Source organism: Ochotona curzoniae, unplaced genomic scaffold, assembly GCF_017591425.1.
Source record: "Ochotona curzoniae isolate NIBS_2020 unplaced genomic scaffold, NIBS_Ocur_1.0 scaffold_1852, whole genome shotgun sequence".
NCBI classification, from domain to species: domain Eukaryota; kingdom Metazoa; phylum Chordata; class Mammalia; order Lagomorpha; family Ochotonidae; genus Ochotona; species Ochotona curzoniae.
Genome location: NW_024467087.1, coordinates 39906575 through 39919525, shown reverse-complemented (window position 1 = coordinate 39919525; position 12951 = coordinate 39906575). Strand labels below are relative to the sequence as shown.

Below are 12951 nucleotides of genomic sequence, written 5' to 3'. Positions count from 1 at the left end.
TTTCTTCTGATCTGTCCAACTGTAACTTCTGAATCTTTCAACTCTGTTTCTTTCCTCATGGTTTATCATGCATATCATGCATATTTTATTTCCAAGAGCCGTTCAAAATCACCGTAATTCTTTCACTCCCTTAAAGTTATAAGAACAGGCAAATCTAATACATTGTGATAGAAATCAGCCTCTGACTGGTGAAGATAAGAGGAAGCTTTCTGGGGTGTCAGAAATATTCACTATCTTGGTTGTGGGGGTCCTGAGTGTATGCATTTGTCAAAATGCTTCAGACTGTACATTTACAATTTGTGTATTTCAATATTTAAATTTGTATATATATATGCAGTCACATAAAAATATGAATATACATTTATGTACAGGGGTTAACAAATCTAAATTTTCATACATTTGAGCAGATCATTATCATCTGCTTTTCTCATTATTGTTTTTCCTTTTTGTGTCATTTAAACGGAATTGTAACTCATAGAGTGCTTTAGAAATATAATAATTTCACTGGCTTAACTTAGGCCCCGTTCTTTCTGTGAAATCTGCAACTCTTAGAATCTAGAGACAGCACAATTTTCTTTCAGTCAATCGCTTAACATGGAATGGCTGTTGTGGCACAGTAAGATGAACCACTATTTGGTGTGTCCACATTCCATATTGGATTGTCTAAGGTTGATTCCTGCCTTCATTGCTGATCCAGCTTCCTTCTAGTGCTCTTGGGAGGTAATGAATGTTGGTTCAGGTGCTTGGGTTCCTGCTGCTTGTGTGGGACATCTGGTTGGTGTTACAGGCCTCTAAATTCAGCTGGCCCTATAGAAGCTTAGCAGATCTCAATTTCTTTCTCTTTCCAAACTCTTGATCACTTTGCTTTTCAATATATAAATCTTTTAACAAATTATTTATTACATGCAAATGTTATCTCACATGGAAGGATCATAACCTCAGTAGCTGACCTTTTGCTTCTTTTTGCAGAGACAGAAATCTCCCATCCATCGGCTCAATTCCCAGATGTTCACAGTGGCTGGGGATAGGCCACACCAAAGGCAGTAGCTAGAATTTTATCCAGGTCTTTCATTTTGATAGCAGGGATTCAGCCACTTGAATCATTACCTACTGCATCCCAGTATGCACCAACAGGATGGTAGTATGTGAGCAGATGTGAGATATAAATTCTGGCACCCCAGTGTGGTACACTGGCATCCCAATTGGTGGCTTAACCACTGTAAACAATTGCAGAGCCAGCCTTTTGTTTCTTTTGGATCAGTTAGCACTGACTGGTTCATGGCAACTTTCTTCAGCTTTGAGCAGTTTAACTTTTGCAGGAAGCTTTAATTATACAATTGAGGGTTTAAGGAGGCTATAACAATATATTAAAGCTATTATGCCAGGTTGTTAGGATTTTAAGAAATGACATTTATAACACTGGCTTTAGTTCAATAATATTCAAGGCGCAATGACTCAAAGTAGGGTCTCAGATAATAACTGAGTCTAGGATGCTAGGTGCTTATGTTCCTAGAGGAAAAAAGTATTAACCCAAATTATAATCTTTCATGGAAAAGTATAGTTTCAAAACTATTAAGAGTCAGAAATGTTTACATGCTAGTAAGCTAGCCTACCAGTTTCATTGATACTAGTATAATACACAAGACTGCTAGATGTGAAACACAGAGCTGCATTGCTCATGGTACAGCAAGCAGTATGAGGTCCTTCTGAACCCCAATGGATGATATTAAGGCAGACACACCTGGTTTGTATCACTGCAAAGGAACACCATACTTAAGGAGCCAAATCCTTTATAATAAACTGAAAGCAACCCTGTCTTTGTACTGAGGAGGATATAATTCGGCTTCAAAACAGTGAATCTTCCTAGAGGGAAGATTATCTGTCCTAGAGGGAGATAGGATGTCTTCCAGTGCTATTCATGGTAAAAACAGCCTTGTAAAAGGATATTATAAAACAAAAGCTGTCATTGCCTATGTTCACAGAATGTGCAGAAATGTCAGAAACCCATAAAGAATGGGCTCTAAATAAGCATATGCTTACCACTGGAGAATAGTCTTGCACAAAAATGGAGCAGAGATCATTATTTTCTCTAGTTTTAATTTTAATCTGTAGCATCTCTAAACTTTATGGAAAATTAGGTTCATACCACACAGGTAAATGTTGGTTCTAAAAATCGAGATCACCAGCACGCAGCAGTTATTCAGTGACTTAGCGCGTACAGAGGCCACAGACTACATGCAGTCTGCCTAACTCCTTAGTACAAATCTGTGACTCGTTTCAAGATGAAATATTAGAAAGTTTAGTTCTGAGACATGCACATATTTATCATTATCATTTTAATGGCTAAAAATCACTACCAAATTTCCCCTCGGTATTCTTTCATTTAGTAAAGTAGGTATTGTATGTGTAAGAAAACACATTTTTTCCCCCATATATATTCAGTGCTTTTTTTTTCAATGAAAAACAGCTGGAAGATTTTATTTTCTTTAAATAAGAACTCATAGACAAAGGGAAAAGCTACTCATTCCTGTTAGCCACATCTTAATATGCATGCATGGAAGTATGAATTTAGAAATTGTGAATGAAATGTCAACATTACACTATTAAAATTTCACTGATATTCATTCAAGAATAGTTCCTTTCAAATTATCATGTTGACTTCTATTTTGTTTTAGGAAGACTAGCTGAAGCATAAATCTATTATGTTTATATTCATAAAGCTCTGCTTCAGTAGGGTTAGACATTTTACAAAAATCACTCAGCTCAGGGTGGAGGAGGGGCACATGTTCGCTCAACTGGTTTGTCCTCCACCTCAAAGTGCTGGTATTCTATATGTGCTAGTTTGTCCCAGGTGCTTCACTTCCAATCCAAACAGCAGAGGATGGCCCAAGCCTTGAGACCTTGCACCTGCTTGGGAGACCCAGAAGAGACTCCTGGCTCCTGGTTTCAGATTGACTCAGTTCCAGCAGTTGCAGCCATTTGGGGAGTGAACTAGTAGATGGAAAATCTTTGTGTCTTCTTCTCTCTGTAAATCTGCCTTTCCAATAAAAAATAAATCTTTTTTTAAAATAAATCTTTAAAAAAACCCACAGAAAACAAATGAAAAAAAAATCAGCTTTTTAGAAAGTTATCTTAGAGCAAATGAAAACATAATTGGAGACTGCAGCCTATGTTTCTTTTCCTTATTGCATATATAAGGACTGTTTACAAAGAGTTTTTTTTTATTTTTAAAAACAGAATTCCCATCAGATAATGATGATATTCATCCTAGGAGGTGAATATTGTTTCTTTCAAAGCAGATTGAGAAAAATTCCTCAGATACTACAATGGTTTGTAGCCCTCCAAAGAGCTAACACACTCAAACAGCTATAAAATGTGTTTACAGCTTTAAACTTTAACATTTGAGGGCATTAGGAAACAAAAATATCTGTCAAGACTCACAGAGTGTAAGGGAATGGTAATGAAAATCTTTGCTCAACACTGATCCAAAATAATAATACTTTGATAGATAATGTTAGGTATAACCATTAAATTAAGCAAAGGTGTTTGTTTTTATTTCCTATCTGCTTTGTCATATTTTTCTACCTTTTTAGTCCAATAACAATGAAGTAACACTAGAGAATTTTAATGAATCTACAATCATAGTATCCTTATTATAAATTTAACATTTTCTTGTTATTTATGTAAACCATAAATGCATGTCTGTACTTTTCATTTATTTGCATTTATTTGGTTTTTTGGTAGTCTTCATAATTTTAATAAGGATATGTGAAATTCACTTGTGTTGGTATTCTCTCCTGCTTCTACTTCTTTTTCACTAAAGATTCCTTCCTTGTTTTCTTTGTGATTCTGCTTCTCCTGACTTCCTGTGACCTGAGGACTGGAAGAATGGAACAATAGAGTGAAAGGACACAAAACTTCAGGGCAGAAAGATACATTCAAGAGGCTGAACATAAAATGCATAGTGGTTACCATGAATAACAATGCAATGAGTATTTGAAAATTGCTAAGATGATAGATTTTAAACGTTTTTACGATAATAAATGATAAATGAGTGAGGTACTGTATAAGTAAAGTATTTATTTTAGGTATTCCACAATGTATACATTAATTAAAACATCATATTGTAGACCATAAATTGTATCTGCTCTCTCTTTCTCTTCTATTTTCATTCATTTTTTTGGAAAAAATTATTTGTTTGAAAGGCAGAGTTACAGAGAGATAGCAGAAAGCAAGTAAACCACCTGTTGGTTTATTCTCTACATAGTCATAATGGCTGCAGCTAGGTCAGGCTGAAACCAGAAGCTTGGGACTTCATCAAGGTCTCCCATGTTGGTGCAGAGACCCAAGCACTTGAGCCATCTGCTGCTTTCCCAGGAATATTAGCTGGGACCTGAAGAAGAGCAGCTAGGACTCAAAGTGGCACTCAGAACCCCTAATCCTTCTTCTTCTAATACTCTCAGTGCAATTATATGCAATTTTCCAATGGCGTTTGAAAAAATTGGTTAAAATTCCTTTATTCTTTATTATGTGCCAGAATGAGAAGAGATGAATCACATTTTTTTTTTCAAAGAGGAACCCAAGTGACTGGGAATTTGGGCAGGTTGAATGGAGCCTGGAATATTTTGAAAGAGTACCATTCCTTACAATTGATAAACTCAGTTGCAAGAAGATTATATTGTTTTATGGAGATGCCAGGAGGGTTGACTGAGATGCATTTATGAATCAGTGATTATTAAGCCATAAGAAATTACATATATATAAATATATACATAATTACATAATATGTTATATATTAGTATGTTAGGCATGCCCATCATATTAGTATACTCAAATCCTATCTTCCAATGACAATTTATTCTTTAGCTGTAGCCCAGAATCACCCCTTGGCTCTAGACCAATGTTTCAAATAGCTTGCCAGCCAGTTTTAATTAGACATTCAATAGAAATCTCAAATGTAGCATCATATATTCTCAAATGTATTTATCCCTGATCCTGTAAATACCTCATCTTACTTATTTCACTTCCTTCTCTTCCCCAACCTCCAAGCCCTATGGACTGTATTCAAAGTATCTATCCTCTCCATTCTCTCATTATCTCAGGCTTTATCTGTTATTTAGACAATTATATCACACCCTAAAAATTTGTTCAGCTTCTGATCTTGCAATCCTTTGAGTACTTCACAATGCTGCCTGAAAAGTCTCTCTGAAATATAAAGGTGAGAGGTTATATCTATGACCTAATGCAAAGCCGTGAGCCATGTGGGGCTATTGAGTGTCTAAAAATAAAGCTAATCTAATTGATATGTATAGAGTTACATGTATAGTAAATTTATAAAAATTTAGTCTACTAGACTATATATCATTCAATTTTTATATATTGGGTTAAATATTTACTTAATATGCTACAATTGATTTCACTTGCTTTCTTTCACTGTAGCTACTGGATTATTAAAAATTATTGTGTGACTCACCTCTGTGGCCTCTGCTAGCTATCTGTTGGACAGTTCTAGCTTATTATGGTTTTTTTCATTTGGACCGTGCCTAGCCCATTTCAACTTTTGCAAGGTACCATCCAAAGTGTGCAAGTCTTTGTGTCATGTGGATCTGGATTCCTACTCAGATATACCAGATGTGTATGCCTACATGCCAGATGTACAATATCTAAGTTTCAGTATTTCTAACTACTGATGGATCTCAGGGTGTGATTGTGAGGAATAAAAGATATAACAAATGGAAAGTGTCTAGTGCATAGAATTCTAATTCTTTCAGCAACATTCTAGCCATGCACAACTACCTGCAGTTCCTCTTTTTTTTTTTCTATTAAAAAAGAACAGGTGAATGGTTCAGATGTTTTTGTGACCTTAATGAATATTAAAAGTCCACAGTCCTCTTTCCCAATTTAGTCACCAGCACTTTGCTTTCTTTTTGCTTTTCCTTTTTTGCTATTCCTAGATGTTGGACCTGTGGTGACTTTTGTTTTTTTTTTTTTTCATTCTACATCCTGTCCTAGAGAGTTTATTTTAAAAGAATAATTTATTGAGACATTGAGCAAGTCTCAAGTCAACTGAAGAGCATAATCAAAAAGTGTTTAGCTTTTTCTTGTCTCATGAGAGAATTTTTTTCTGGGATCTTGATACCCTGTAGTTCGTTCTTTTAACAGAGATTTCAATTTAACCTTGGAAGAGCATCAGAAACAGTGTCTTTCGCTCTTGTCCCTGCCATCTTCCCTTAACCTTCCTGCCTATGAATGTCCTTTACCTCAGATGCACAGGCATGTTTAGCTACCACTCAGAACAGTCGCCTAGCGTTAGGGTCCTTTTCTTGAACTAAGCTGGTTGGGAAGAAAAGCCTCAGCTCTCTGTAGAGTATCCACAGTGTAGTTTAGAATTTCTGACAATTGACATTTTGAGACAAATGCTCTAACAAATTTTAAAAGTGTTTTTGATGGCCAGAGTTGTCAAAGATGAGAGTAGGGTGAAATGTTTTAAATGCTGTTATGGTTAAGAATTTCCATGAACATCTTTTGAGTACTTCAATCATGACTTCTTAACAGTTCTTTCCCATAGGAAAAGTTGAGGCAGACAACAGCATTCTAAAAAGGAAATGAGACTCTGGCTGATATCTCTCAAATGTGAAACATGGCCTTTCAAATGATGTGGTCACCTTTTTTCTTTTACACAATGTCAGCATTTCAAAATGAGTAAAGGACATGGACTAGGTAGGAATTGAATGCAAATGTGTTTTGCAAATAGTCTCTTTTGAGATAATCGCAGATGATGGTTGAATGCCGAAAGTATTAATAAAATCAGTATTTAACCTTGTGTAACTCTGCTTCATCAAATCACGCCCCGCATATTGATTGCATTAAGCTGGGTCAGTGGTTTCTTGCTTAGGAATATCTTATAAAAATCTTAACAGGAAGACAGCAGTAGCTGATCAGCCTCTGTTTATTTGCATACAGAGCGTGTCATCAATAATACAAAAGACAAGGTCTTTAAGTTGAAAGAACAGTGGGATTGGCATGAATTTTGCTTAATGGTGCGTAATAAGTGAAGTAGTCTGTGGTGCCAGAAACTGACAGGATCCATTATGCTAAAACAGATATATGTCTTTAATTTAAGAGTATTATGTAAATCTGACAGGAGTTTTTCCCTTTATTTTCCTGTAGTTTAACTTTAATTGTTCCAAGATTAATTCTGATTTCTTCCTTCCTCCAGAGGGTGATGAGACGGGCGTGATGGATAATCTTCTAGAAGCCCTACAGTCAGGTGCAGCATTCCGAGACCGGAGAAAGCGGATTCCAAGGAATCCAGGTAAGTCACATTCCAGTTCTCATGGTTTTATAAAATGTGAATGTGAAGAACTGAATACACCCACCCTGCCCCACATATCCATGAAACTTCTGCATGAAGACTTTTTTTTAACAGTTGGTCTCAGCTCATGTAGGCGTCTTTATCTACATGACTGTGAATTTCAGCTTACTACAGAATGCAAAAAAACTGGAACCAAGTGATCCTGCTGTGTTTAATATTAAATATTTTTAATTGTTATTTTAAGAGCATGTGGTATGGGTGGAAGGTTGTATAAAACTATAAATGTAATTAAATCATTAGAAGTAATTGACCCTAAAAATATCACATTATTTTTTCACAGGTAAGGACATTGAGATAATGCTTGTTCCTAGAGGCCATTTTGATTTTACAATATACTCTGTTCGATATTACTCATGTTGATAAAGGGAGGAGAAACACATTTCCAAATTCGAAAGTATTGAATGATGTCTTTTGGGTATATTTCATCAGTAACAGATAAAACTCTAGTACTAAATTTATCTTGCAAAAGAAAAAAAGCGTAAAACATTTAAGAGTCAAAAATAATTTTCCTCACTTAAGTATAACTAGAAAGTTGTCCACTTTATCTGTTTGTTCCCCTTGACTTCTATCAGGAAAACCCAGTAATGCTTAGCTATCTACCACCTCTAAATAAGGTTTTATATTTTTAGTTCATATCTTTCTTGAATTGGAAAATAAGTTAGTTTGGTTAATTTTAAATGTCCTTTCATCTGATCAAGGCTATGTAGAAAAATGAGCAAAGAAATTTGAGGTAGACATTTGGCCTAGTAGATAAGACTGAGTTGAGATACCTACTTCCCATACCTAGTGTGGCTGTTGAATCAGGCTTTGTGCTAAGGCATCCCCTTAGGATGCAGCGGTAATGACTCAAATGGTTGGGTTCCACTGAATTGAATTCTTGGATCTTGGCTTCAGTACCCCTGCCATTGCAGACCCTGGGGCAATGAATAGTGAGTGGGAGACTGAGTTTTCTCTCTCTCTCTTTATCTCAAATATTTTAAAAATTTATTTATTTATATAAAACAGTTTGACAGAGAGAATAGTAGAGACAGATAAGCCCCATTCAGTTGTACCCGCTGCAAATGATTGCAGGTTTCATCCAGGTTTCCCACATGGGTAGCCGGGGACCCAAGTAGCTAGGCCATCTGCTACTGCTTTCCCTGTCATGTAAGACGGACATCATATCTGAAATGGAGCAGCCAGGACTTGAACCAAGACTCATAGGGAATGTCAGCATAACAGACAGTAGCATTACACACTATGCTGCAAAACTGGCCCCTCAAATAAATGTGTTAAAAAAATAAAGAATCGGTAGTTAATATGTGAACTCTACTTAATTTAGAATATCAAACTTTGCCATGAATAGCCTATAATTCAAAAAATATTCTGTATCTGCACTGGAAGTTTTCCTATACCACTGGAATAAAAATTGTTAGCTCTCAAAATAATTGTATTCCAACAAGCCAGTGAAAGTAATGGGACCCCATGTAGAGATGTCTGGGAAAGCTTTTGATGATGATGAAATTTATGGCAGAAGACGATGTTAAGTTACATTCATCTTTTTTCACATTTGAGTAAATCCTGATGGGTAATGGATAAACATTATACTGTGGCTGCTCATGGACAGTCCTGGGGAGATTAGCCTGAAGGTAAGATTTGATTACAGGAAAGGTAGCGTTTTGGTTGGAGTTTGAAACTGTTTTCTATGCATGAAGACATTGAAAATGATCTGCAAAAAGAGTGGAAGAGTAGAGGAAAGAAAGGAAAATCTGTGCTTGTGTGTTAATATTAATGTAAGCTAATACTGCATGGCTGAATTGCTAAGAACAGAACTGACCTATGAGGCAGCCATTCTACCTACTCCTGTCTTTTGTCTACAAAATGAGAATGTTCGGCTGCATTATCGGAGGCCCCTACCACCTCTTAAGGACAATAAAACCTTAACTGCTCTTACTTGTCCTATCAGAGCAATAATAATCAATAAAAGGTGAGCTCAAAAAATTTTGCATCAATTCAGTTCTCTGTTAGGCAGCTGATAAGGGAAGCATATTATTCGAGACTATAAATGGCTGCCATAATCTTCCCTGTCTGCTTATATATTTTTTTAAATACACATTTGCTAAGTCCCCTGTCTGATAAGTCTCAGACTTTGACTTGATTTTAGAGAGAATTCATTCTGTAGGGTTTCTGTGAGTTTTGTAATCATCGGGATATAGTGTTGGCAACTGCGAAACAATGAGACTCACAAACTGCATCATTTGATAGCACTAACTCCACGTAGTCTAAATCAGGATCTCTTTTGTTTTGTGCCTAGTGTGCCTCTGTAAACATATGGGGTCTGAAATATCAACCCCTTTAGGGTGTAGCAATCATCATAAGTGGCAGCAGCCAAAGAATATATTCAGAGGTTGAAAGAAACTAGATGGATGTGGCTAGGATCATTAAAGCACTGTTAGCACCAGCAGAAGACTTGGAAGCAGAAGAGAGGGGCCAGAAGGCAGCAAGTTTACAAATGTGCCCAAAACTCCAGAAACAGATATAGTGGAGAATTTTCTAGGTTTCTTCTTTGTTTCATCCTTTCTTAGCTAGATCATCTTTTCTTGCTGATTCTCTGTTGTTGTCACTTTCTTGGGCATCTAATTGGGTACCTTTCCAGGATCCTGTTCTCTTGGTATTGCTCAGCTTTCCCTGTATAGCACTGATGCCCTCATTCCTTTCCGGTGATCTCTATTTCAACATGATAACACAAAACCAGAAAAGTCAAAATACAAAAAAGGCCGTTTTCCCCCCAAGTAAAGTAGAATAAGAAATAGTCCCAAGCAATCTGTAATCAGAGTTAACTACAAACAGGAAGGATGCAATGTTTTGCTTGCCTTCTCTATTATCTTCATTTACAGATGGGAATTACTGTAAGTAAAATACAGAGCTCTGCTATGTGCTTCTTAGTGCAACATTTTAAATCCCATGTTTAAACAAACTGAGGCGATAGTCTTTGTTCTTCATTAAAAACTCAAAATGTTGGTAAGTGATATTGTCAATTGCCTAAATTAGCAATCTCTTATACTGAGCCTGTGTCACCTCCCCAAAAGCCACCACATTAGGGAACTCAGAATGAGTCCCCAAATACTGCCTCTCTCACATATGGTTGGGTGTGCTGTTTCAGTTAGTAAGTGCCAAAATACTTTCAAAGGGAGATCCTCATATCATGGGTGATAGTGAAAATATTAACTCATGTGCCAAAAAGCCTGACCATTCAGAAGGCATAGAGGTAATAGCCATTTTGCTTGTAATGATATATATTGACTGCATATTCATACAATCATAGGCTCTGCAGATGTAAACCTCAAACATTAGGAAATGAGGCCCAAACATTCATTCATTTATATACATCTGTTTCATCCTAGACCTGATAGAAGATTTAAAACTTAAGATTTTATTATTTGTAAGATCTTTAGGTTTTTTAGGAAAGATAAGAAATTATGGCAAGTCTACAGATTAAGGCAGAAAGTATCATATAAGAGATGCAAAGAACATACTGTGAGTTTAGAGGAGAGAGACAGTATGCCATTTTTGATATGTCAGAAAAATCATGACAGCAGAAATAGCTTTGAAGGATGAGCAGGGATTTCAGCAGTGGTGGTTAGAGGTGAGGAAAGAGCATTCTAGTCAAATTAAATATCATTAAGAAAAAAAATAGAGTTGAGAAAGTGCAAAATGTTTCTCAAAAATGACAGTGCAGTAAGGAAGAAAATAGGATACATAACATTAAATTATGGAGATAACTCTGTAAAAATACATTCACACCACCTCATTGACTGCTTAAATGAGACACTTAGGTGTGAACACAATTCTTCGGCGTTGGGGATCTATTGAGGTGTTTAAGCTAGGGAAGAACAGTAATCCAATTTTGGGTTAGGTCACTCACTTTACAGACATGGAAATAATGAACTAGGAATCCTCTGGCACATTTTCAAAGAAGATGATTTACAGGGAGAAAAGCATCAAGAAGTCGAAGAAAACCATAGAATTTTGAGTTTGACTAGCTTGGAGGAGTAATGAGGTTGCTAAACCAGGAATGCCAGTATTGTAGGTTGAACAAGATTTGGTTTCACAAACTCATCTGAATGCTAAATATCCAAATTTTAAATTAACGGTACATGGATTAATGTTTGTTAGATCAAGGTGAAGGCTTGATCAAATTATGTCGTCTGAAGGTTGGAGTTTTATGAAGCAGTTGGAATGAATTAGGTGCGAGAATACAGCCCTATGAACAATTTGACAGGAGAGGGAGAGACCACATAAACAATAGAGAAAGAGTGGGTATCCTGCATCTCTCCTTACTGGCCATGAACATGTACCTCCATGTATGTTCCAGTATTGTCAGTCTCCTCCAGATGACACACATATGTGGCTGTTCCACTTTGTACTACGAACTTCGAAACTACAAGCCAAAATAAACCTTCTTTTCCCTTTCTGATTTGCTCCTCACAGTAACTTGCTTAAAGTAACAAAAAGTTGACTCATTTAATCAGGAAAAGCAGTAATTTTGATAGAAGAAAATGAATTCTGTGCAGAACAAGTTAATCTGAATGTGGTAGCAGAGCATGCACATCATGATATCCAGAAGGTTCTTGGAAGTATGGGTGTAGATTTCTTGATAAATTTCTGGGGTTATTGAGTGTTCTGGTTGTAGCATGGAATAGACGCTTTTCCTAGAGGGATTATTAAGAGAAAAAGGAGTCAAAAACAGAATCTGAAAACGCTGCTATTTAGACGGGCTAAATGAAGAGTTAGTAAGGAAGGTAGACAAGGAACACTTGTAAGAGGAGGATTCTCACTGTTATTTTCTTTAAAGCAAAGGAAGGTGAACTATTAAGAAGATAGAAAGGTAGTAACTTTCAGTAATGACAGTTATTGTCGGAATAAAAAGTAAAAATCAGTGATTTCCCTGTTGATCAGGTTTCTAGTACAGACCTTCCAAATGCTGGAACTGGACAATGGCCATTGGCAAAGTGTGTGGGGCTGAAGGGGGAGAATGAATATCTCTCTTTTAGCATAGCTCTTACAGTAGTGTAGTGAACAGTACTGCTTAAGCCTCAGAGTCTTACGGGTATTTTAAGAGAATGTAAATTTTTTAATTTGCTGTAAATTATAACCTTCCCAAACTCTGTAAATTTGGCTCTGTTATGCATCATCGAAAGACCAACCCATGACAGACCCCACGCATGATCTTTCCTGGGTGACTGAGATCTGCTGAGGTTTTGCATTAGCTTTGTTTTATTATTACTAGATCATTGCTTCCATGTTGCTTATTACTTCTTTCTCCCTTAGAATGAATTCTTCCCCATGAGATTGATGAGTCTCTATTTGGTAAACATTAGAATCACAGCAGCCAGGACTCAGCGTGATGGCTCAGTTAGCAAGTTTTTCCCTTGCAAGCACCAGTATCCCATATGGGTACCAATTTATGTCCTGGATGTTCCACTTCCCATTCAGCTCCCTGCCTATGACCTGGGAAAGTAGCAGAGGATGGCCTAAACTTTGCATGCTGTACCCACATGGGAGAACTGAAAGAGGCTCATGAGTCCTGGCTTCGG

General features: G+C 36.6%; 1 protein-coding gene across 6 annotated transcripts in view; it reads left to right on the top strand.

Moving 5' to 3' along the window:
• The window catches only part of DIAPH2 (diaphanous related formin 2), an 830745-nt gene that overhangs the window by 669651 nt on the left and 148143 nt on the right, over positions 1-12951 (top strand). For 4 of the 6 annotated variants that reach the window (XM_040999824.1, XM_040999823.1, XM_040999822.1 and 1 more), the window contains one exon: positions 7220-12729. In XM_040999824.1, coding sequence (XP_040855758.1) covers positions 7220-7515 — 296 coding nt within the window. In that variant the 3' untranslated portion in view covers positions 7516-12729. Of the gene's footprint in view, positions 1-7219; positions 12730-12951 lie in introns of those variants that run through there. The other 2 variants (XM_040999826.1, XM_040999825.1) reach the window with 1 other exon arrangement.